This window comes from Salmo trutta, chromosome 8 (genome assembly GCF_901001165.1).
Source record: "Salmo trutta chromosome 8, fSalTru1.1, whole genome shotgun sequence".
NCBI classification, from domain to species: domain Eukaryota; kingdom Metazoa; phylum Chordata; class Actinopteri; order Salmoniformes; family Salmonidae; genus Salmo; species Salmo trutta.
The window spans coordinates 33,089,731-33,116,267 of NC_042964.1; the positions used below are offsets into that span (position 1 = coordinate 33,089,731).

The 26,537-nt window shown below is 41.0% G+C and overlaps 3 protein-coding genes across 6 annotated transcripts; 2 read left to right on the forward strand and 1 right to left on the reverse strand.

Moving 5' to 3' along the window:
* The first annotated feature begins 2,194 nt into the window (after window positions 1-2,194).
* Window positions 2,195-11,936, forward strand: LOC115198721 (cyclin-dependent kinase inhibitor 1B). Of its 2 annotated transcripts, none has more exons than XM_029760913.1 (3): window positions 2,195-2,319; window positions 7,600-8,099; window positions 8,719-11,936. In XM_029760913.1, the coding sequence occupies exons 1-3, from the start codon at window positions 2,309-2,311 to the stop codon at window positions 8,775-8,777; spliced, it is 570 nt and encodes a 189-aa protein (XP_029616773.1). In that variant the 5' UTR covers window positions 2,195-2,308; the 3' UTR covers window positions 8,778-11,936. The 2 variants fall into 2 exon arrangements, with proteins under 2 accessions (XP_029616773.1, XP_029616774.1); XM_029760914.1 differs by lacking the exon at window positions 2,195-2,319 and adding an exon at window positions 2,544-3,050.
* A 738-nt stretch (window positions 11,937-12,674) lies between these two features.
* LOC115198722 (sugar phosphate exchanger 3) lies at window positions 12,675-22,759 on the reverse strand. 3 transcript variants are annotated; one of them, XM_029760917.1, is made up of 14 exons: window positions 22,607-22,759; window positions 21,774-21,888; window positions 20,948-21,062; window positions 20,464-20,556; window positions 19,849-19,932; window positions 19,496-19,641; window positions 17,810-17,906; window positions 17,408-17,492; window positions 16,517-16,746; window positions 15,903-16,044; window positions 15,463-15,564; window positions 14,969-15,168; window positions 14,610-14,675; window positions 12,675-14,463 (listed from the first exon to the last, which is right to left on the reverse strand). In XM_029760917.1, the coding sequence occupies exons 2-14, from the start codon at window positions 21,848-21,850 to the stop codon at window positions 14,371-14,373; spliced, it is 1,530 nt and encodes a 509-aa protein (XP_029616777.1). In that variant the 5' UTR covers window positions 21,851-21,888; window positions 22,607-22,759; the 3' UTR covers window positions 12,675-14,370. The 3 variants fall into 3 exon arrangements, with proteins under 3 accessions (XP_029616777.1, XP_029616775.1, XP_029616776.1); XM_029760915.1 differs by having other exon boundaries at window positions 21,774-21,973; XM_029760916.1 differs by having other exon boundaries at window positions 21,774-22,026.
* A 90-nt stretch (window positions 22,760-22,849) lies between these two features.
* On the forward strand, window positions 22,850-25,834 carry LOC115198723 (dnaJ homolog subfamily B member 9). The gene is made up of 3 exons (XM_029760918.1): window positions 22,850-22,963; window positions 23,406-23,645; window positions 24,418-25,834. The coding sequence occupies exons 2-3, from the start codon at window positions 23,429-23,431 to the stop codon at window positions 24,849-24,851; spliced, it is 651 nt and encodes a 216-aa protein (XP_029616778.1). The 5' UTR covers window positions 22,850-22,963; window positions 23,406-23,428; the 3' UTR covers window positions 24,852-25,834.
* Window positions 25,835-26,537: the final 703 nt, after the last annotated feature.

The following is a 26,537-nucleotide window of genomic DNA, read 5'->3' on the forward strand; positions in this document are numbered from 1 at the left end:
TGACAGAGTGGGAATCAAATGGAGACGCCCAGTTATTCTCTTTTGGAAGAATCCTGCCTAACCCTTATTTGACAATGTGCAACTAACAAAATGCACTCTAACCAAAGACTATATCTCAAACACATCCTTGCCAACTCTACAGATCATACTTATTGGTGTTTTAAACTCATCTTTTGGGGGGGGGGGGGGGGGGGGGGTGGAGAGATAGGTGAAGAGGGGAGAATGCCTGGCCTGCCAGCTATGTATTATGATAATACTACCACCAGAAAAGTTGGCATCAAAGCTCCAGAAAATATAGTAGGCCTACGTTAAGTTAAGCAGAGTACAATGCAGTACAATCAACTTCAGAGTCAAATGTTCAAAAGTGACCTCTAGTTGCCATGTTTGGGTTGCCAATATCCAATTCAGTGGGAAAGTGATGCTGTATGTCTTTACGTCAGCTGATGTATAAATAGCAATAGCTGTTGGTCTGGAAACGTGGAACAACCTCAGCTCAGACTGAGGAGTGGTGTTGGGTGTTGGCCCCTGAACAAACAGTCCCTATGATGTCACCCCACAGCCATGCAAGAATGACAGGACCTATGTAATAATTGAAATAGGAGAAAGGACCTATGAGGAAGGGGATCCACTGGTATGTAATAAAGATATAAGGAAGGAGATATTACTTTAATAGTGATACCATATACACTACCATTCAAAAGTTTGGGGTCACTTAGACATTTCCTTGAAAAGCACATTTTTTTGTGCATTAAAATAACATCAGATTGATCAGAAATACAGTGTAGATTTTGTTGATGTTGTAAATGACTATTGTAGTTGGAAACGGCTGATTTTTTATGGAATATCTACATAGGCGTACAGAGGCCCATTATCAGCAACCATCACTCCTGTGTTCCAATGGCATGTTGTGTTAGCTAATCCAAGTTTATCATTTTAATTGATCATTAGAAAACCCTTTTGCAATTATGTTAGCACGGATGAAAACTGTTGTCCTGATTAAAGAAGCAATAAAACTGGCCTTCTTTAGACTAGTTGAGTATCTGGCGCATCAGCATTTGTGGGTTTGATTACAGGCTCAAAATGTTCAGTAACAAAGAACTTTCTTCTGAAACTCGTCAGTCTATTCTTGTTCTGAGAAATGAAGTCTATTCCATGCGAGAAATTGCCAAGAAACTGAAGATCTGGTACAACGCTGTGTACTACTCCCTTGACAGAACAGCGCAAACTGTCTCTAAACAGAATAGAAAGAGGAGTGGGAGGCTCCGGTGTGCAACTGAGCAAGAGGACAAGTACATTAGAGTGTCAAGTTTGAGAAACAGACACCTCACTCAGTCATTCACTGGAAATGTTTAACAATGTTGTATAGCCTAAGCAAACATCTCTTATTGACATAATTTATCTCTATGTGAGAGTGTAAGACCAGGAGACTAAACACATAAATTAAAGGTATAACAAGACATAAATCATCAATAATAACATGACACTTTGGCTGCAGTTTACACAGGCAGCCCAAATCTGATATTTTTCCATGAATTTATTTCACAAATTGGTCTTTTGATTAATCAAATCATCTCTGAAAAAGAGCTGATGTGAAAAGACCTGATGTGATTGGTCAAAAGACCAATTAGTGAAAAAAAGATCAGAATTGTCTGCCTATGTAAACGCAGCCTTGTTGTTGTCTATATGTGGCCTACTATAATTGTGTATTATTAAAGCTTTGTACATGTTTTAATTCATTTTCATTAAATATTATTTTATTTACACTAACATTGTAATTAATATTAATTAGAATAAGTCATTCATGTTAATTCGGACTAATACTAATAGATAGCTCAATAGACTAACATAGACTTACTAGACTAACATAATAGACTAACATGGACCTTATGCTTGATATGTAACCTACTGTCCAAAATAGTAATCTCAACTATAGGTCAAACTTTTTGAAAATGGCACAAAGCAACAACAAAAACATTTTGTGCCTAGTCAGTCCCATTGTGAACTTTTCGAGCGGGAGATGACTGTACCTAAATGAAACGTAGGCTAAACTGCGGGAGAAAAAAATACAAAATGGAGTAGAGGGTTGACTCGCTCACGTTGAAATTCAACGTGACTTGTGGTCTTGGAACCGAGCCAAGGAAAAACGTGACGCAATGCCAACATAAGAATGTGTCACATTCAAAAGAGCTGGGTAAATGGGTCCTATGTGCCAAGGTATTTTACCTAGAGAGAGGAGAACTCTCGCACAGTGCAACAAGCCTTTGCGCGCAGTTCGAATTTTACAACCGAACTTCAAAACGTTCTTATAATGAAAACGAGGTAGGAAAAACTCATAGAAAATGTGTTGGTTGATTTCAAAAAAGTAGTCTATACCAAGATGATTTTTATTGCATGCCAGATTTTACATTAGCCTACACTCTTGAAAAAAGTGTTCCATAACGGTTCTTTGGCTGGCCCCATAGGATAACCCTGTTTGGTTCCGGCTAGAAAGAACCCTTTTGGGTTCCAGGTAGAACCCTCTGTGGAAAGGGTTCTGCATGGAACCCAAAAGGGTTCTTCAAATGGTTCTCATATGGGAACCATCGAAGAACCCTTTTCGGTTTTAGATAGCACCTTTTTTTTCTAAGCGTGTATTTAAATTAAGAATGCAAGGCCAGGATGCGCACTTATACCAACTCTTTGTGTCATTGGATGAAATTGATTGAATCACTGATTATATAAAGGTGTTTTCCTTGGGCATTGTCCAGCTCAATGGTCCAGCTCCAAAAACCCGATTGTTATGATGATTATGACGTGATTAAGTCTTCTGCGGTGATTATCACGTGATGAAATCTTCTGTGGCAGTAGGACGTCCCATTGCCTTCTAGGAACAAACAAGTCACATAAGGGGTCAAGCGAGCGCAATAACTGGGAGCTTTTAAAGTGATATTAGTTGATCGTGGGCAGTGAAGAGCATCAGTCTATACTTCGGTGAGGCGCGTCAATTTTAACCCACAACATCAGGAATCGCAACATTATTTCAGATTTGAGTGCATCATTGGACAGTGATGGTAAGAGAAGTCACATTGGCAACATTTGAGAAGTTTTGCATTATTCTTATTCAGACTTTGCAGAGTCAAACGATAGACAAATCTGTGCTTTTCGGGTTTTTATTGTCAATGTGTATTTTTTTCTGTTGCATCTCATTGACCAACTTCTCATGTAGTATGCGAATGTAACTGCGTCATCTGTGATTTATACTTCTGCTGTGTTATGTTCAAAATAAGGCTACTTTGAATATATTTTAACATCTGGCAATGATATCGAGTGCTGTACTCTTAAAATGTGGTAGAGTTTCAAAGTTGTTCTCCTCTTATCGCCTATTTGGAGAAGTTGGGCACAATTAGGATCGGAGATCGAGAATGTTTGTGTGGGTCTGGGGATTCCAGAGAGTTGTAAATGATCTAGTTACCGCGCCCACTTTTTGACGCAAACAACTTTCACTCCAAGGAGTTGAGCTGTTGCTGTTGAGGGAATGCCAGTTTATATTCGTCTAGAATAATGTTTTTGTTTTCATGAAAATATGTTATTGGAAAGAAGACTTATTTTAATCAAAGGATTTTACGTAAAACTTTTTTTCTTCACGGAACAGGCTAAGAATTGTATCAAACTGCGTCATGAACGCAATGTAGAGAATAGGCATATTTGGTATAGTAGGCCTAACCTATATCCTACTAGTCCTACTGTTCACTTTATGATTTTGCTTTATATAAGTTATTCAATATATATAGCTAGAGAGCAACGAATATAATGTAAACTCCCAGTTTAAGTGTGTACATTTGTTTTAAAACAGTTGACAGGCCATTGCGCAATGCTCAACTGAGTCGACCTCCACCTCATCAATTTACTGGCTCTCGCCCCTGTTTACACCAAAACAAATGGTGGGTTAAAAACAACCCAATTTGTGTTATTTGGTAACCCAGCACTAGGTAAATATTGAACAGAACATATGCTGAATTATTTCTTGAATAACCCAACATTTTGGGTTGTTGGGATTACCCAAACATGGGTTAATTTAGCATCAATCGGTTTTTATTCACTTTCATGCAGGGTTGACCCACCAACTTTAAAAATGTTATTTTCAGGAGGGGTGGCCTATAAGAGGCGTGGCTTTAGGATAGTTACTTTTGGCCACCCGTGAGACTTAAGTGTCATTCTTGTTAATCATGTTAAGTTTGTTCAGTGCAAAATAAAATGTACCTATAATATTTTTGCACATGACATATTTTAATATCAAATGAGTAACATGATTATTTACATAACAAAGTGCTAACTATCCCAACATTTGGATATACATAGGCTCTTGAGGGACTCATACAGTTGTGTAAGCCTCATTAAAGCTATAAAAGAGTCAGTGTTCAACCTTAGAAATGTGATAACAATTAGGGATGTGACAAATAGTAAACATTTCTTAACGTTTAAACTGCAATTTTTTTATCGGTTTTCCGTTAAAACACAAAGAAAAATTCATAAAATTCAACGTGAATTCACAATGGAGATGCGCTGCTGCAAGCAACGGTTTGAGGTCTCACAGTGTGTCCTTTTCAGATGGTTAAGCATTACACCTGTACCTCCATTACTGTACCTCCAATTCCACTTTGCAAGTTAGCATTTCCTTCTCATTTAACTTCTTAAAGTATTTCCATACGGGACTTTGCTGCTGTCGCTTGCCTTTCTCTTCCATTTTTCCAAATCTTAACGACGATGACATAGGGGTGGAGAGTTGACTCCAAAACAATTGATTCCTTCACTTCCTCCACGTTGACTCCCATTTCTAAGTGCGAGATTCGATTCCACTAGGAATCGACTCCTAAGATTCTGTAATTTTGGAATGGAGGAGACTGATTAGTTGCCGTACTTTTGAAAATGCAAACACTTGCGTCTTTCATAGCGAGCCAGTGAGGGACAGAGGGAGAGGGAGGGCACAGTATAGGCAGGTTGGCCACCAGGCAGACAGAGTCCGAACTGTGCGTTAGGCCTATCGATCAGCAATCAAAAGCTGTATCTCGCAATAGAATGCTGTATCTCGCAATTTCTTGGCTTGCAATGTCTCACAACTTCAGTAAAGCAGGGCCTATCATGAATGAATAGGCTACGATATTCTCCACGCAACAAACCAAAGAGTGAACACAAACTCTCATCATTAGCGGAGCACGAGGGAGAGAAATGAGGGGGAAGGCAGAAACGAGCGTATATGTCTTGGTAATCTGTATCTCGCAATGTCTTGTCTTGCATGCCTTGCAAATTCACCAACGTCTTCTCCCCTGGTTTTATTTAAAATACATAACTTTCCCCAGGCCTTAATTGCCTATTGTCTAGATGTCCATAACATGGAAAAGAATGTGTTTTGTGATAACTGCATTTTGTAGGGTAAAAAACAGAAAAACTTTGTTTTTCATTTAGGGATTTTTCTTAACGTTGAAGATCCCAATTTCATTTAAACATGTTAACGTTCACACTCCTAATAACAATACAACAGAACAGATGAACCGGAATGACATTTACTCTCACGGGTCACCGAGTGTCTGAAAGCTAGGTCCCTACTAAAGCTATGCTTCCAGTCTTCTGATCCAACCCGCTTGGTCATATCTTAATAACTTAGCATCAATAAAGAAAACAACCCAACTAAGTGACCGAATGCCTGCAACCCAGCAGTTGAGTCTTCCAAGCAACCTAGCAGTTGAGTCATCCAAGAAACCCAGCAGTTGAGTCATCCAAGAAACCCAGGAGTTGAGTCACCCAAGCAACCCAGCAGTTGAGTCACCCAAGCAACCCAGCAGTTGAGTCAACCAAGCAACCCAGCAGTTGAGTCATCCAATCAACCCAGCAGTTGAGTCATCCAAGAAACCCAGCAGTTGAGTCATCCAAGAAACCCAGCAGTTGAGTCATCCAAGCAACCCAGCAGTTGAGTCATCCAAGAAACCCAGCATAGTGTATGCGTCTCTCAAAGTACAACAACAAAAAAATCTTATTTTACCTGTTTGATTCATACATTTTTTTTTTTTTGTATGTGTTTTATTTTCAATTTGGCTGTTTCTTTGCGTTTTCTTTATAGATGAACGTCTGAAAAGGTTGTCCATCTGATGCATAAAACCTAATGTTCACAATGTGGAATAATGGTTTCTGTTACACAAGCGTGTTTCTTTGTATGAGGGGGCTGGCATTTTAATGCAGACGTAGTTGCGTCCCAGACGCTGTAAAGTTTGCTCAATCCCACCGTGTAACGATTTTTTTAGAAATGATTCACTGCCTGTCTGGCGCACCTTTTTTAGTGTGGTTCCTTCCCATTCACTGATGCTGATAGTGGGTAACTGACTGATACACTCTGGCGGGTAAAACTGTATTTCAAGGAGGCAAAATAATAAGAAAAAAAGATCTAGATGTTTCTAACTTTGATAACAAAGGTCAGGGAAGGGAAGTTCTCATTATAGACCAGGGATAGACTCAGCAAGGCTAATCTGACCAACCTAACAGGTATTTATTTGAAAAATTCTGACTATTACATGTGATCTATTGGATATTAATGAATATTTTCTAGACTTTGGAAGTTGTAATGTAGGCCTATACTGTATAATGGTTTACTTGCTATTGATTTTTTTTATTGAATTGCTGTGGGGAATTATGTGATTTTGAACCTATTAATTAAAAAAAAAAGGTGATCAGGACCTGTATTCACAAAGAGTCTCAGAGTAGGAGTGCTGATCTAGGACCTGTCCATATAATCATATTCCTTATGATCTAAAAGGCAAAACTGATCCTAGATCAGCACTCCTACTCTGAGAGGCCTAGGTTTCCTTGGTGTGTAGAATGTTTGCGTCACTAAAAATAAGAAAGTGTTCATTTAAAACACTAGTATTGGACGGTTGTAACTCGTAAACTACAAAAACGTGTAAAATTCCTGAAGTTCAGAATGTATCCCTGTAATTACATGGGGTGACTAGAAGAGCACATAAAACATTCTCACATGAGGTGAAACATTCTCCATACGTTTCCTGGGCTGCACTATGTGACCTTTCCTCCTGACCTTTCACCTCTGGCAGCCAGAGCAGAGACCAGAGCAGGTGGAGCAGGTTCATTTTTACATACTTCAGGCGTTCTTCTATTCTGATTCTATGGATGTTGGAGATTTGTTTGGTGTGTGAGTAATTAACCATATGATAAGAGACCAAGTGGGTTAGGTAGGGCAGGGGTACTCAACTCTTACCCTACAAGGTCCGGAGCCTGCTGGTTTTCTGTTCTACCTGATAATTAATTGCACACACTTAGTGTCCAAGGTCTATATCAATCCCTGATTAGAGGGAAACAATGAAAAAATGCAGTGGAACTGGCTTTAAGGTCCAGAGTTGAGTTTGAGGGAGGTAGGGCATGTGTGTTTGATCACATAAAATTCAACGATGCCCCAAAAGGGCAAACGCTGAACAGAACAGGCGTTCTGTGTGTTTAGTGTGTCTTGGTATGAGTGTGTGTGTGTCTAAACCTAGGCCACACCAGTAGTGACCTGGGCCACACCTCATAGAAAAACAGACACCTCACCTTTAACCCTCTCCCTTTCTCTCTCAGAGACATTGAGATGGCATCATCATTATCATCTGATGGGGCCATGCTGGTCTGTGAGAGTATGGAGGAGCTGAAGCAGAGGGCCCAGGGCCCGGTGAGAAGGAACCTGTTTGGGCCTGTGGACCACGAGCAGCTGCAACAGGACTTCCAGAGGCACCTGTGTATGAGCGTGGAGTCGGCCAACAAGCGCTGGGACTTTGACTTCAACGCTGGCCGGCCGGCCACCAACAGTGCCAGCGTGGAGTGGGAGGAGGTGAAGTGCCAGGATGTGCCGGCGTTCTACCACAGCTGTGTGGTAAAGAAGCCGGTGATTGGCATCGCCGGGCGGAGGGCAGAGAGCGAGAATGTCAGGCTGGCGCCGGCATCGTCTCCAGGGTCGTCCGGCTATGGAGAGGAGTACCTGGAGGTGACCACCAGGGAGAGCTATAGGATCCAGAGGCCGGAGAAGATGGCGGCCAGCCAGAAGGCAGGAGCAGTCAAACGGAGACAAGCCGCCATAACAGGTCAGTGTCAATGAACGGGAGAGGTGCTGCACCTTTCCCCCTATTTTTTTCCTTCTATTGGGCTTGGTACAAAAACCATACGAAAAAAGGCAATAGAGAGTTAGTAGCCTACAAAATGTTGGAGTCTAGAGGTTGACTTGACTATCATTATAATGATAATAAATAAATACATTTGTATATTTTTTACTATTATTATGATTATTACAACCACAAGCCCTGAGGTCTTCATTTAAAGAGAGATAATAGAAGTTCATAGGTTGTTTTGAACTCCATATGAACCTGTTATTAACCTGTTAATAACTGTTGAGTGACAGCGGTGAATACCTCAGTGTGCTTGCAAAAGCACTGTATTTCAGCTATGTTAGGAACAGGCCTTACAACAACACTGTGTTGCCTATGCCATTTTTCCAAACAGTTTCCCAGTTATAAGCCTTGTTGTGTGTGTGTCCCGTATTCCACCCTATCCTCTATGTGCACTACCTTTAACCCTATGGGCCCTGGTCAAAATTAGTACACTATACAGGGAATAGGGTGCCATTTGGGATGCAAACATTATTTCCCTTACATTACTGGGACTGGGAACTAACACCTGTTCTCTCTCTCTGCTGGTCATCCACAGAATTCTTTGTTGTGAAGAAGAGGAGGGCCATGCATCACAAACGGTCCTCCCTGCAGTAAACGCATCCCAAGAAAGAGCACCATTCAGTGGGCATGCTTCGTTTGGAAATCACCTCATGAAGATGAATTTATAATCTCTGCAGCTTTCTGTAGCGACTCTGACTGTCAAAAAGCTCATAGCTACAATATGTCTTAAAAACTCCTGACAAACTCTTGTTGATTTCCACACAAGGAAGCTAACTAACGTCCTCTCAAGAGTGAAACATCTCTGAGTGGAAATGATGGATATGTTTGTGTATATATATTTATATAGCTGTATTACATCTATTTTCTAAGCTTGCATGATTGTCTAAGCTTTAGATTATACTGTGAAATAATTCAAATAGACTCGTCAGGAAAAAACCTAATTGGCTCTGTTGTACGAGACTTCTTCCAACAGTACCCTCGGTATAGTATTTCTTAACCCCTAACCACCTCAGCCCACTCTCTAACAGCCTCTCTCAGAGTTTTGATAAGAGGAGTTCAACTATTCCTGACCTCACTCCACGTGTGTCCTCTTCAGTTTCACCACTGGCTGTAAAAGTATCAGCCACTCGAGTAAGAGGCCCCGGGGTCACCTCAGGTCAAATTGGCAACGCCACCATGAATAGCCTAGGGTACGAAAGGTCAACGGTGAAGTTCCAACACTTAGGCTATCAGGCGGTGCCTGCATCGGTCAGGACTTTTATGATGATGATGATACATCTTATTGAGTAATAATGCTTCTCAATATATGTATTTTATTACGGTAATTGTTATATTCTTAACGACAAGATACTAAAGGGTCATATCAGCTTTTTGGTTTTGAGTATTATTACAGAGTGATATAAGGTGTCAGCAGGCAACAAGCTTAAATGAGCTTAAGTTCATTCTCAAATATTGTTATTATGGCTGACATACTCTTCACCGTTGGCACCACCGTCTCTGTAAAATTCGTCAAGAATTTAACTACAAAACTGAATAAAATGTAAAAAAAATATATATATTTAGCTCCCTTTATCTTTCCATTATCTATTTAGCCCGCTTAATTTTGCCCCATTTATCTTATTAAGGTATTAAAACATTTTCTTGGAAACTGTTTGGTAACAAAACTGAATATACCTTGTATGTTGGCTTTTGTTGACTAAATCCTTTTTACAATGTATCATTTTCCACTCTTGTCTTTGTATAATGACAGCCTCTAGGTTTTGAACACGACTCTTTTCTGTATGAAGGTAATGTAGCATTGACATTATTTGGAGTTCAAATTATAATGGTGTTGTAGTTCACAAAAGTGCATTGATCCTTAATGCATACGGAACATTCCAAGTAAATGATTATTTTTACGAGGAGCTGAGCTGTAACACATTTCCCTTGCTGTGCTAAATACTAGACTGTTGTGACAACTGAGGCAGTTGACCAAAAAAAATGGAAACGCATATGATTTGTGAGACCTATGTAAGCGTTGGCTTGAGTCAAGGGACATAGCCATAGAAATCCACACGCCTTAAGCATCTCCAAATACATCTCAGATATACCTGTGATTAATACACAGTATCACAGATTTATCCATTGGCATTACATTCCAAACTTTATACCATTCATTCTCCATAGCCAGAGTCACATCGCAATACTGTAAATAATAGTGGCAAAAAAGGCAGTCCTACAGGAAGTGCCTTTCCCTAAATGTGTCATGTTTGAACAAATAGCCATAATCTGGATTACCTACCTCATTGAGCGATTGACAAAAAAAAGTGAAAATAATAGAAAAAAAGATATACAAAATAAAAATGGTCAAATAATTACAACATATTTGTTGGAAACTACAGGAGATCATTTTGTATTACTGTTCATAGCTGGTTCAGTGGGAAAGCGGGTTCAGACCATAGGCATTAGTTACACATCAGGTAAACGAGTCAGTGTGTCAGAGTGATAGGCCCATTCCAGCTCAAAGTAGGACTGAGAAAACTCAAGTCCTCTGGGAGTCCTGAGCTTTGTTATCTCTAGCTCTCTGGCTTGCTTTGCTTTGACTGGTTTCCCAGAAGTAGACAGAATGGAGGATAGGGGGCAGGGACGTTATTAATAGACAGCAACAGAATGATGTCCGAGACCCTGAATCAAAGTGGTTCTATAGCCAGACAAGTGGCCTGTGTTCTAGAGGGCTTTTGCCTGGATCCAAAATAACACCGCCCTCTTGACTTGCCAACGTATAGAGACATGTCAACAGGACGTCTTGATTTCCGTTTACACACTTCACCTCACAAATGGAATCGATTATCCATTTTTATTTAATAATGTTTTATGGCGTTTTTGTTGTTTTGTGTGTGTTTGGACTTGAGTCTATATGTGCATTTTGGTATATATGCACCTGTCTTTCAACGTGTTCAAAACAAATCTTTAAAAGTCTGTTAACTTATTTTTAACTATGTTTTGTTTTTGTAGGGAAATAATTCTAAATACCCTTTCGGTAAAACTAATTGATTATGTGTATTGTTGAACTGTCTTTGCACTAAAACATTATTGACAAGATAATTCTATAGTTCTGATTCTATAGAGCTACTCTCATGGAAGGGGAAGTGTTTAGAAAAAACAAACTTTCACTGCTGAACTGGGACACAGACTATGGGCTATCATAGTTTGGGTCGGACACAAAATGATAAATAGATATTAGGTGCTTTCTTGGTATTACAACAGTGTTAAAACGAGGTAATACTCAGCCCTAATATTACTGACTGTACTGGTTTTCCCAGAATTCGCTTGGCAAGCGAACTGTGATAAGTTAATGATCATAGATCTGTATACAGCTACTGGGCTGCTCAACCCTGCATCCCCCCCGGCCCACAGTGTGTCCCACAGTGGCAAAATATACTTTGATCTAAATCTAATTAACCTGTCTATCGCAGGTATATCAAAACATAGTATTGCATGCCTTATATGGATAATATCCTCATATACGTTTTTGATAGGATAACGGTTAATGTATGCAAAGTGTATTACAATGTAATTACATGGGAACAGACTATTAGCTTTGATTTGGTTTGGTAATAGTTTGAAAATAAAATGACACATTTCAAAATTGTGAACGTTTTTGTGGAGGATTCAATGACCGGTTTTTGGTGCACTGTTGACTTTGATGTTAATTTGTTACAGTATGTTTCAGATTATTAAAGATGTAAATAAATGATATAAATATACCACAAAGTATTGTTTGTTTAGACTCGTCTTCATTCATAATTTACTACCTCCTTGTACATTAATATGATCTTCAGTGTCAACACCTGGAAAATCTAGTAGGCCTACTAATTCTACACATATTAAGCCTACTAATTATATAAAACCTACTAATTATATTAGGGGCGACAGGTAGCCTAGTGGTTAGAGCGTTGGGCCAGTAACGGTTGCTTGATCGAATCCCCGAGCTGACAAGGTAAAAATCTGTCGTTCTGCCCCTGAACAAGGCAATTAACTCGCTGTTCCTAGGCCGTCATTGTAAATAAGAGTTTGTTCTTAACTGACTTGCCTAGTTAAATAAAAAATAAAAAATTAGGCCTACTAATACTACACGTTTTGATGGTATTATTTTTTGCCTTAAAGACTCCTCCTGGTGGTTCTGAAGTGACGTAACACGTCTGTAACAGGGCTGAGCAGAATGTATCCACTACTGCTCTATAGGGTGTCTATCCCATTAGTAATTTACCGCGAAAGTCCTTCTGAACAGATCCTCTTAATTTGTCTCCATTTTATATGTGAAAATAAATCATCCTGCCAAGTATGCTAATTCAATGTTTCTAAATGCTGGTTTCATGGCTTTATGAGATTTCTACAAAGAAGTCAGTTGTGTGAATACAGTTTAGGTCATTGAAGTTCAAATTCATTGAGGTGGTTTCCCAAAATATATCGTAAATTCCCTTGTGAAGAATAAAATATAGGAGTCAACAGTTTTGAAAAAGTCCATTTTCTTTTCTTGAAAAAAAATAAAACATCACATAGGCTCATTAAAATATGAATTTAAAGTGCACATATGGAGAAAAAAACGAACATTCATCACAGATTAAGAACATACATTCGATAATGATACAATTAAATACACATTCCATTTCACCAAGTTTAGCAGGTCCTGGACCAGCTGAAATGCACTTGTGACCTTGGTTAAAACCACTACAGTAATTTAGCAACTGTTCCCAGTCCAACCAGGAGAACTACTTGTACCGTTTTAATATATGTACCTACAGTAAATAAAATCAGTATACTTTTAACTCATTTTGATAAGACATTTTTTTTTACATTGATGTAATCTTACTGTTCTTTAAATAAATAAAATATTTCAGAGGCGTGCAGTTAATGTTTACTGACTGTTAAGACTGACTGTTAAAACTTTATCGGCAAACGTACATTGTTTTACACTGACCACGTTTAAATGCACACCAATATTCCGTTATTATTCGGGGTACTCAAAGTGGGTTGACACACGGTAACATCATATCCCGTTTACAATAATCCGAAAAAGTTTTGCTGATGCTCCGTATTGGACCGTGTAGCCTACTGGCTAATTTCACCCTTAATTTAGACACTTTCTGTTTATAATTTCTGATAATTGGTAGGCCATTTGTTTGCCAACTATTGTTAGATACATGCAGCTTCTCTTCTGTCATAATTTGTTGTCCCAGAAGACAAAATAAAGTAGTGCTCACCAGAATAACGTCTTACATCGATAGAATGAATGCAGTAGTAATCTAGCTAAAACCGGTAAAGTTGTCTGTTTCGTTTAGCGACCGGGGAGAACAGGTGGAAAGATTCCAAAAACAATGGAACGATTGGTCTGTGCAAAATGTCCAAATGTCATCAGTTTGACCGGTTTTAATTAAATTAAAAGCTGAGAAAACGATTAAATAGGTTTATGATAAGACTGTCTGCTTGCATAACAGCATCAATGATAACACCTTACACACGCATTTTGCCGAAAGAAAGAAATAATATTTCTCCACTCACGTTCCCGAGACAAAATTAACATTTGTTGTCTAATTTTACTGCAAAAAAAAAAGCATAATTCTGCAGGAGTTAATATTATATTATGCTACATGTGAGAGGTTATAGGCCATATTTCAGTTACTATTTAACCCGTATGAATGAGCTACTATCCAGAATACTGTGTGCATGTAAACGTGGTCACTGACTACTGTATGTGCTACAAGCAATGACTGAAAATCCACCAAGCGGATGTGTGACTGTGAGATTCTAAGAGCGAGTGATGGACTCCAGTGAGTGTGTGTTTTGTGTGTCTTTGAAATCTGATCTCTACTAAGCAAATGAGCAGATCCAATCATTCTATACAAGTAATCATTATACACTCCAGTAAACAGGTAAAGGAATTTGATTAACTGACAGCTGCTTGGAACTTCCTATCTCAGACCACAAACATTGAGAGGGCCCTGCCCCCACTCGTAAAAGGCTCTGAAGTAATATCTTTAAAAAACGTGTTTCAGACCAAATATATACATAGATTGGACATACACATTAATAGACATGTTGTACATACATCTACAGTAGTGATCAGTGGACATAGTCTGATTGACTGACAGCTAGTAGGCCCCATAGGGAAGGAGTAGGAACAAACATGGCCCCCGTGAGGAAGGCTTCACAGCTGGTGTGTCCGCGCCTGTCTGTCCCTCCACATGGCCCGAATCTCGGTCACGATCAGCGGCAAGATGAAGACTATGCTGCCCCCCGTCTGTGAGGCAATCCCAACAGGACCAAATATGTCACAAACAGGGACAACACAGTACCTTATGTAAGATTCTCCTGAGGAGAATTAGTGACTAATTCACGGAATACATTAACATTGTCTCACATTATGGATTAGACAGATGATCTTACCATGACTATGAAGAAGTAGAACACACACATCCAGCCCAGTTTGCTCTCGATCAGCGATACCAAGTACTGAAAGACAAGGTAAAATACTCAACATTAAATCACTGGAAAGCACATATTTATGTATGTATGTATGTATGTATGTGGCGGCAGGGTATCCTAGTGGTTAGTGTTGGACTAGTAACCGAAAGATTGCAAGTTCGAATCCCCGAGCTGACAAGCTACAAATCTGTCGTTCTGCCCCTGAACAAGGCAGTTAATCCACTGTTCCTAGGCCGTCATTGAAAATAAGAATTTGTTCTTAACTGACTTGCCTAGTTAAATAAAGGTAAAATACTTTCTCGGTCTCTAGTGTGTGTTACCTGTCCCGCTGCAGCTCCAATACTCCCAGTCCCGTCCACTATGCCGGTGACGGTAGCCAGAGCCTCCTGACTGCCCCTGAGGGCCTCCTGTCGCCCCAGGTCTGCAGAGATGGCTGAGCTGATCATGTTGGACGGCCCTCCTATGAAGAAACCCGTGGTGGCCAGGAGAGCTGCATTTACCACCTGGTCCGGAGGGGAGTCTGAGGGGGGACAACACAGGGTTAATTCACATGTTTTTTGTGGATTATGTATGAGACAGGAAGGGATATGGTTCTAATTTTCTTTTTTCCCCTATCAAGGGCTCCCCTTGGTGGTCTAGAATTGACATAACACAATAATGAACAATTTCAATTTTTTTCTCTCTCTGACCTAAAATAAAAAATAAAAAAATGGGAATACTATTTCGTAATAAAATTGAATGTTGGCCTGAATAATATAGTGAGATGTTTTGGGCTAGAAAAAGGAGGAAGGCAGATGAAGAAAGGAGTACTCACGGCTGTACCCCACCAGGGCTCCCATAGCCAGCAGCAGACTGACAGCTAACACTGGAGCTCTCTTCCCCATGCAGTCTGAGATCAGGCCCTGGATCGTACCACCTGTGAGAGAGAGAGAGAGAGAGAGAGAGACAGAGAGCAGAAGATTAATACACAATTTACGGTCCCGTCTTAAGGGCTCTTAAGTCCGTCTGCATCGCGTTCCAAAAATTCAGTCGCACAAATGTACGTGGAACTACGCAGAGAGCGATGCAAACGGACCTCCATCGGCTTGCGTAAGACTACGTAGACCCCTTTAGACAGCGTAGATAAACGACTCTGCATAGCTAGCTAGGATGTTACCACATCTAAACCGCAGTCAACAACACCCAATGCCAATGTCCTTCATATTAACCAGTCAATACAGCTAGTGTTAACTAGGCCTGGCCCGCGACACTCACCTATGATGCCTCCCACGTCGTACCACACAGAGAGCCTGTCGGCCTGGGCCTCCTTCCAGCCAAAGTTCCTGCTCAGGTAGAAGGGCAGCCAGAAGAAGAAGGAGTAGTTGACCAGCTTCAGACAAGCGTACGCCAGGGAATACTGGGGAGAGAGGACGACAGTCACCAGTTACTGAGAGAGTCATCACAGAAAGCCAGAACTAAAATCTTCACATCGTCAGATGCTCCATAATACAATACTTGCTTCATTGGTCCATTTGCACAGGCAAGGTTCTGGGAGGAGAGGTTGAGAGAAAGAGACTAACGCGACTAGCGACGTCTTCACCCCCCCCCCCCCTAAACAAAACTGTCAGCTAAAGAAGAGACAGAATGGAAACGCTTAAACAGGGACGGGCAGATAGCAGAGAGGCAGGGAGGATGATAAGATGATAGAGATATAGAAATAGATAGGGATGTAGACGGGGAGGGGTGAATGAAAGAGGGAGATAACAGGGTGAGTGCGAGAGAGTGAGTGGGTGACAGCCAGCCAGAGTTAAGAGGGATCACGAGAAAGAAACAGAGAAAGAAAGAGGGAGAGAGAGACACACAGAGAGCTCTAGTAATATCCCACTCACTGGCAGCACCCCGGGCAGGCAGAAGGCCTGGCAGAATCCGATGGCTTTGGGTGTTTCCCGCGGTTCCTCATCCCCCTGCTGGATGGTGTAGTACCCTCCGTCACACACCTCCTCCGATCCCTCCTCTTCCCCCTCCTCTTCCTCATCCTCTTCATCACTCATCAGAGGCCTGTGGCTGTCTGCATCTCTCTCCACTGGACTCAGACCTGTCTCTGACTCCAAACACAGACCTGATGGGACAGAGAAACGACATTCTTCATCAAAAGAGTCACACAGTACATTGTAGCTATATGAGCTTTATATTATATTCCACATACCGTAATTTCCGGACTATAAGCCGCAACCTTTTTCCCACGCTTTGAGGTAGGCTACTGTTTGCTGCTAATTTTTTATTTTTTGTTACAAGCCGTGTTTCGTTAAAGCCTATTTATTTTTGTTACAGGCCGTGTTTCGTTAAAGCCTGTGTAAAGTTCATTTGTTTCAATGTACCGGTAGGCACCTGCGGCTTATAGACATGTGCGGCTTATTTATGTAAAAAAAAAAAGTAAAATTCAGTGGGTGCGGCTTATATTCAGGTGCGCTCAATAGTCCGGAAATTACAGTACAGTATTACAACTTCCTCACAAAAAAATGTAAATGTTTATTCTATTCTACTGAGCCATTTACTTTATGTTCGTATTCTTATCTTTTATTATTTCTTATTCTTGTTGCATTTTCGAGAAGGAACCTGCAAGTAAGCATTTCATTGGACGGTGTATACCATGCGTATCCTGTACACGCGACTAATAGAACTCGAAACTTGAAGTGAAAGAAAGTACAGTACGATACAACGATAGGGAGACAATACCAGATCAATGAGGGAAACTGGGCATGCGTGGACCCAATACTCACCCACTTCTTTAGGGGAGGTGAGCAGACCAAAGAACACCACCACCCCACCAGCAAACTGCAGCACTGAAGTGACCAGGAAGGCATACTGCAGAAACACAGCATAACACCGAGGTGCCTTGTATTGTGAATTGTGCTGTTCATACTCTGTGCTTTCATGTTTTCTTCCCTGGGATCACAGATGGACTATATAGATAACTATGTAGCAAGGGGTTGAGAGAAAGACAATACCGCATAAATTCACTTTTCTCTGACAACAATGTAGTGACCTTTTCTTCTAGACTTACTGACTAGGCCATACCAGGTATTGTCTATGCAACATGTTCCTTTTTCATCTAGACCTTATAAAAAGGTGAATCCCAGAGCAGATCTGTAATATGAATATCTGTGTGCATCTGCACCCACCTCATATCCGTACTTGAGAACACTGGATGCCAGGAAAGCTCCCAGAATGTTCCCAACAGAGGCACAGGCACTCCACAGGCCAAACACAAAACCTCGCCTGGAGGGAGGAGGAGACATACAGCAGTTACATCACTCTAAAGAACATGCACAATACATACAACATACTCAACACAATACTCAATTAGAACCTTCTCTTCTAGAATACAATAGAACCAAGAAGAAATCAGTACATCACTTCCTGTCCATATGATTTCAATCACTTTCTGACCGCACCGCTTCGATGTAAAATAAGATCTTAGATTATTTAAAATAGGGCTTAAGCTACATTTGTGAAAATGAGTCAAATCTGAGTTCACGTGTTTTTAGATAATTGGCGTTAATGCTTAAAAAATGTATTTTTTATTAAAAACGTTAAAAAAAAAGAAATCATAGAATAGATTGACAACCCCGTTTGTAAACTTTTAAATTATATCAAACTCAACCGTTTATCTCTATCAGAGATAAAGACATGGACGTCTCATGGTAGGGTGGGGTATTGTTACAGGTTTTGTTTTTTCCATTTATGTTTTGAGGTTGGACGTTTAGCACGTATAGCTTGTTAGCACGTAGCGCGCACCGATTGGTGTCACCTCGTTAGTCAGTATGTGTTACACCTGTGCTGGTTTCCATCACGTTAGGGGAACGTGTTTTACCCGTCCTGGCCCAGGTGCTATTTAAGAGCGGCTGGCCCAGTGCTCCAGTTGTCTTGATGGATGTGGAGGGTTAACACCTTTACAATCCCTTATCTGATTTTATTTTGCTTCCTGTCTTTAAGTTTGGTGTGGGTTTTTCTTTTGTTTGCCTCTTGGGCAAATTTAGTTGGTGTCTTTTAGGTTCCAATTGTTGTTGCTAGTCAACTTTCAGTGGACACGCCCGTGTCTTTCAGAACCTCTCCTAAAACCACACCGGTTTCATTCTGGTTGTTGGTCAGTGACTCTGTTAGTTCCCCCTTCTGTTTGCGTGACATTTCTGGTTTTCTTGCTGGGGAACCCAACAGTGTGCGAAATGAGTCAACTTTGAACACCTATCTCTTGAATGTTTTGGCATTCAGGTCTAAAATGTTACTTTCTGACCAATTTCACCATGGGCAAACATGTATTTAAGGTTTCTGGCAAATCAGAAAGTGATTGAAATCATATGTAACGACCCCACAGTTAAAGCAATCCCCTAAGGCTACTGTTCGTGAAGACAACTTCTGATTGTTGACAATCAGGGAGCCTTACTCAATCTGTGTGAGTGATCGGCATTGATCTGTAGTGATCAATCCAGATCATTTTGACAATATTACAATATTATTTTTCAGCTAGTTTTCTGTACCTGCACCTAAACTCCAGTATTTTCCCTTCATAGCTTGTTCTCCGTCTTATTTTTAGGGAGCCCATTTGTTTTCAGCACTTTTAATTCCCTGACTGACCAAAACGAATTTTCTCATGACTCTCTCTCTGACACATGGTGAGCAATACGTTTGGAACATCGAATCGCAATAAAATCACAACATCCAATCACAATACATACAGAATTGTGGGAATCGCAATAAATATCGTATCGTTATAATATCGTATCGTATGGTCTCTGGCAATTCCCAGCCCTAATGATCAGCGTTGGAGTATACTAGTGCCATGGCAGAGAGAGGGATATGATACTCACCCCGACTTGCCGAACCAGTTCCCCATGACTGCCACCACACAGGGCCAGACAGCAGACTGCAGTAGGCCGTTCAGCACCCACAGTCCACAGTACAGGTAGATGTTATAGAACTGCAGCCACTCAGTCAGGGTACCAAACACAAACTCCTGGGAAGTGAAGGAGGGAAAAAACAGAAGGTTATATTGGATTACGTCATCAATAGAGCACAATGAAATGTAATGGGATCAAAATGCAGAATCTGCAGTATACATGACTATTGTAGTAACTCCGTTTTAACTAAGTACCTATTGTGAAAATCTGATGTAACAACCGTGTAGATGTATATGAAATATAAAAAGCAATGCCCCACTTACCACTATGGCTGAACCACACAGACCAAAGGAGAGGACATACCGGAGGTTCATGCGGTCTCCAATCACTCCGCTCATATAGAGGCCCTGCATGAATATTGAACAACACACGCATGTTTACTCTGTCCTCCTGCTTTGACTATTTAAAAATAATTATATATATATATATATATATATATATATATATATATATATATAACTAGGCAAGTAAGTAAAGAACAAATTCTTATTTTACAATGACGGCCTACCCCGGCCAAACCCTCCCCTGCAGGTCAGTACTCAACCTGTTTACAACTACTATATATCTTCAAGATTAGGACCTGTAATAAGAACTCCAGGCTATACGTCACTTCCTCATGACAGGGCCTGGAAAGCACAGCCACAAAATCTTTAGCCCAGCTGAGTGGGGTCAAAGGTCAGGGTTCAGAGTGGGGAGGTCAGAATAGGGAATGTGAGAAGACTGCATCAGTGTGCTTGTTTCCATGTTGATAATGAAAGATAATATTCGCGAATTAACGCCACAGTCAACTTTCAGTGTGGGGCAGGAGAGAGAAGTAAATCTGATCTGACCGATTAGGTTACCCCCCCCCCATGACCCCAGCTGGCCCTGACACTCACCACGGCGTAGGAAAACAGGAAGATGGTGTCGAGGACACCCAGGAACAGAGTGGCTTCATCGGAGTCTGCAAACAGGTTATTCTCCTCCCATGTCTGGAGGAAGATTCCGAAGAGACAATCAAAGATACATACAGTAACACAATAAATAAACGTTGTATCATATCAAACAAAAAGTTTGTCAGAGAAACTGAATAAAGGGATTTATTTAACCATTTGACCATTAGTGTTAGCTGTACTTCATGGTCTGTTTGAGCATTCATCAGTAGCTCCACTCCACACGTGATAACACTTCCTCATCCACTACACAAAAAGTAAATATTGAGGACTGCACCTGAAGAGATCACTAAACAAATCAAATAGTGCAAACTAAGGCAAAATAGCAGACATCCAGGAATTAAGTCATTATATCAGAGGCCATCATTTAGGGGAGGCGAAAAGGGGGGATAATTCAAGGAAGTGAATCCGCATCCTCCTGAGTACGTACCTCTCCGGGTGAGAAGGCAGGAGAGCTGGCATTCTGCGCAGAGGGAGTCCACTGGGCTGAGATGCTCACTTTCACATTACTGAAGGTCTTCCTTGAGGCGTGCAGGAGGACATAGCTGGAGAGAGAGAGGGAGGGGAGACTTAATAAAGCCCTGTTACATTCTTAGCAGAACAAGGGACCAGAAACATCCAGGGCCTTCCAATGCTGTGTTTAGCTGTTTAAAGCAGCTGGTGTGTAGGTCAGTACTCAACCTGTTTACAACTACTATATAACCTGTAATAAGAACTCTAGGCTATACGTCACTTCCTGATGACAGGGCCTGGAAAGCACAGCCACAAAATCTTTGGCACAGCTGAGTGGGGTCAAAGGTCAGGGTTCAGAGTAGGCAGGTCAGGAGAGGTAATGTGAGAAACACAGGGACAGATTCAGTATTAATCAGATTCTTACTGCTCAACTGTCTGATACGTTCACTTCATCCTACTCTGATAACAACCAGTCTGACCAAGAAGCAATGATGTCATTTAAAAAAATTTTTTTTACAGTGTAATTACAGTGGAGAGCTGTATAAGACTGTGAGTACTGTAGCTCTGGTCCAGGCATTAGCACGTGTTGGGGCCCCTGGCTTAGTACTGTATTTACTTAAGGAGGATGTAGGCCTATATGAGCACAAGTGAGCCTGCGTATCAAATGCGTATGTATGCCCTGGTTTAAGTGCTTGTGTAGTGAGCATTTAGGGCAAAGAGAACTGGAATAAGAACTCTGAACATTCAGAGGGTCTTATACCAGATCTTGACAAGGCTGGTGGGAGTTCAGGAGTTGAGTTTACCTAAAGAAGGTGAGGAGGAAGGCAACCAGGTGATGGTGGGTGTACTGCGCCAGGAAGCCACAGCACGGGGACGACATCACAGGGGTCACCAGGAGGGATAGGAGGGGGTGGAGGCCTTCAAGGGAACAGCAGTAGGAGGCAGGAGTGGGAGGGGGTTCAGCGAGGGAACAGCACCACACTAGTTTATCCAGCAGTACAGCCTAGATCACAGCACAGCAGCAAACACAACTCTAAGTCAGAAACAAAGGTTTGCCTGAAAAGAGAGAACTGGGATTTTAAAGTCCTACGAGACCAAGTGGATATTTGTTACCATAGTAAACATAGGTAAAAGGTATAGGACATAAATCCACAAACAGGTGACCAAAGGTCTTGGTTAGCCTCTTCCAAAGAATTAAAACCACAAGCTTGTTACCATTAACCTACTTCTCATCATGGGACTTTAATGTTAGTTATACAACCAACAAACCTTGGAATCTGGTCTGAAACCTTTATCTGGTGTAAACACCCTCTGACTCACACTCTGCCAATAAAGGCAGAAACATACAAAAAAGATTGAGATTTCCTTGCCTACTTTTTCCCATGTACTGATTCTAGATAGGAAGAATATAGCTATTGGTTTGCAATAAATAGTCTTGGGAGCTGTCTTCTGTCTGCTTCTGTTGCTGGCCAGCAGTGCAGCACTTAACTCAAGTGACTCACTGGTGATAGGTAATGCATATGGAATACACTAGCTTGATACTTCTCTTTCACTAAATATACATTTGGCATTGGATAACACTATATGGAAATGCAAATATGTAATCAACATTATGGTCAGACGGATAAGGACTTACCTTTTTAATTCACCTAAACAGCGACGCTAGCTTGAGATCATCTGTTTACAGTCCAGTCTGCTATTGTACAGTGGAGCAATCGGTTTCTTTTTGTTTTCTTCTGCTGTGGTTTCACATTTCCTACTGCCACCAACAGGACTGGAGTGTACCGGAAGTGAAAGCATGCAACACAGATCCACATGCCCCTAGTTTCAGCCAATCGTGGTGTTTCGAGTCAGTAGGTGAAGGCATTAACCAATAAGATTGCGAGTCGTGGTGTTACCGCTCGGGAATGCAACCTGCTATCGTTTGTCACCTACGGATCAGCTGTGCGATTATCGTCTGATAGAAGAGCCGTTGTTGTTAGTGCTTTTCAAGGTAAGTTCTCTCTTTTATTGTGATTTTTTTAAAAGCGTATAATTAGCATACAGAGCAGAAATGTGTTTCATAGTTTTCACAGGCTCTATGTGCTTGTTGTTCTCACACTCGTCCTCCCCCATTCACCTTCAATGGTTTAAACTGCCTTACCAATTGCTTTAAACACAATGTAAATGGTTGGATCATTCTGTGGCTGATTCAACCGTCTATTCACTAGGATAAATACATTTTGTAGATCATGTCCCTAGCTAAAGTGGAATTTTAAAAAGAAAAGCCTATGTCACACAGCACGTTTTACAGATTTGCCATGCCGTGCTTCCTTTCTACAGTACAGGTTAAAACATGCTTACATAGTTATACTTTTGTCAATTTTACATTATGATTTGCTTGTGTAAGTAGCAAACTGTAAACTAACTGTCAAACCTCTCTCTTTCCTGGGCAGGGAGGCAAGTGCTAACCACCGATATGGCCACAGCGCAGTCAGTCTTAATGTTAGCAGTATGCATTCTCATGATAACTGAGTTCATACTGGCACAGAGGGACTACTATGACATCCTAGGCGTGCCAAAAGATGCCTCCGAGCGCCAGATCAAGAAGGCCTTCCATAGGTTAGCCATGAAGTACCATCCTGACCGAAACAAGAGCCCTGACGCAGAGGCAAAGTTCAGGGAAATAGCCGAGGGTGAGTCCTGTCAACTTCTGGGCACTCCCCTTGTCTGTTACATCAGGGCTCCTTACCTCAAGTCCACATCAAATGTATTGGATGGAGTGTTAATTATTCATCCTGTAATTGTATTAATACTTTTGTAAACATTTCAACAAGTAATGGATGTTTTTCAATCTTTTAATATGGTCAGTGTAATAGACGTTTTCAGGTGAACAAGGAGAGCAGTCATTGATAATATCAATAAAATCTATCTGGTTTAATTACAAGTTTGCAAACGGGGATAACAATATCCCGCACAGGAGCAGAGAATGTCTAACTGGCCTTTGCTGAGAAGGCCCAATAGCCTAATCGGCGACACTAAATGTACTGCGAACAGCAGCCCGAGAGGCTTGTAGGAAGTCAAAACAAAAGGCCAGTGAGCTGCTACAGAATCAGTGTTCGCAGACAATACAGTAATAATCCGTGTGTTCTCAGTTCTTGTACGACTAGTCTGGCATCAGTCACTATACACAGATATGAGTTTTATCCGTAACATTCAGCATCGAATCTAGTGACCATCAACCCGAGTGTCACAAACAGAACACTGGAAATCACGTGTAATACAGGAAGGGAAAACGCATAAATATGCTTAACATTGAGTGAATCACTCTAAACTGAATATGAACGTTATTGATCTTAATATTCCCATTACAGTCAGTTATGAAGTTTTTTAAATGTTAAAGCATTTGCTGTTTTTCTTATGTCTGTGGACACCACCAAGAGACTTATGTTTCCTTTCCTTTGCCAGCGTACGAGACGTTATCAGACGATAAGAGGAGACTGGAGTATGACCAGTTTGGACATGGCCCCTCCCCTGGTGAGCCAGGCACAGGAGGTGGGAGGAGTGGACAGCACTTCCACCAGAACTTTAACTTCAACTTTGATGACCTGTTCAGAGACTCTGACCTGTTCGGTCATAACCAGCACTCCCATCACAAGAGGGCCTTCAACAGCCACTTCCAGGCCCACCAGGAGGCCCAGAACAGGCACAAGAGACACTTCCGGGGCTCCTTTGGTGGAGAACTCTTTGATGACGTGTTTGAGGACATGGAGAAGATGTTCTCGTTTAACGGACACACAGGCGGGGCGGACAGCCGGTTCCAGGGCTCAGCAAAACAACACTGCAGGACAGTGACACAGCGCAGAGGGAACATGGTCACCACATACACAGACTGTTCTTGATTTATCACTACCAGAAATGCATCCCACATTCCACTACTCACTGGGTATGGGTTTAGCTATTGTGGTTCTTTTGTAATTACTTTTAATTTAGAACTTTGTGGAACATGGTTTTGGAAAGAAAAAAAAGTGTGCTATAACTGTGTTGATGCCTATGGGCCATAAAACAAACTGTTCTCAAGCAATACCTTTCACTCGTTTTGGATATAATTTAGCTGGGCTTATGTATTAGGTTCTTACTTATGGATATCATTGCATGTTACGATGCCTCCATTCAGATTTAAATTTACTTTGTTTACATAGTGCTATGACAAGCGCCGACGCTCCCATTTCTCAGGTTCTCTCTTGGCTTCCATCTTTTGAGAGTAGCAAATGTATTGAGTTGGGAGAAAATATATCACGCTTTCTTTTCTTTTCATTCTGGAACATTAAAATGGCAAAGCAAAACCAAAGTAATTCTCTCCTTCAGAAATAGTTCTTCCAATATCGTGAAAGAAAGTCCAGTGTTATAGCACATTTTATATGGCTTATGCCTTGTAATTTTAGAGCTGTTGCATTTGATTGGGGACTTATTATGCATTTCCCCCCAGTGTGTTGTTGCTATCACTTATTTCAAGGCCCATCTTCAACCTTTCCCAGTTGTGAATGGAGCACTTGAGTTGAATCTCATCGTGAAGTTGAAGAGAACCTAGCTAGAAATGTATTTAACAACGCTATACACCATTATCAACTGTTACCTCTTTTTTTTCTGCAAAGTGTTCCTCTTCTGCCATTTTATTTTGTGCAATATTTGCATTTGGCACCTTTTTTTTGTTCTGTTGTCTCTTTCTTTGACTTTGCTGCCTGATTTATCATTTTGTGTGAAACCAATGTTCACTTATTGAATGCTGTCTGCACTTTGTTAATCCTAAGGATGATCTATTTTTAAATATTGAAAGAAATGAGTGGTACTTGTTTGGAAATAAAAATATATTTACTCTAAGGTCCCTGCAGACTAAAACGTATTTCTACAATTCTATACATTTACATTTCAGTCATTTAGCAGACACTCTTATCCAGAGCAACTTACAGTAGTGAATACATACATTTCATGCATTTATTTTTTTGTACTGTTCCCCCGTGGGAATCGAACCCACAACCCTGGCGTTGCACACACCAGGCTGGCGTTGCAAACACCATGCTCTACCAACTGAGCCACAGGGAATCATGTTCTATATCACATTCTATTCTCTAAATCCAGGGGTTTAGATTACTGTAGTATCTAATAAATGTGTCTATTCTATTCATGCTCTTGACATTTGATCAATTTGTGTAAATCTCAGAATAGGTTTACAAAACATTTTCGCCTGCCACTGTAATGTAGCTACTATTTTTAGCCTAGAGATTTGAGGTGAGCCAGCAACCAGAGGGTTGCCAGTTTGAGTCCGGGTCTGACGTTAGAAATCTGTCTTGAAGTGAGCTGGCGACTGGGGTGTTGATGGTATCAAATCATGTATACATTGCCTGCTGTTGTGCCCTTGAGCAAGGCACTTAAGCTCCCTGGGTGCCCAGTGTGTCTTTTGGAGGGGTTGGGTTAAAAACTCAAGTCAAATTTCGGTTGGAGCTTGTGTGCAGTTGACCAGTAAAGTAATCTTAATCTTACACGTCCATGGAAAAACAAACGTTTTTGAGCAGCAGCCCTATTCTGGG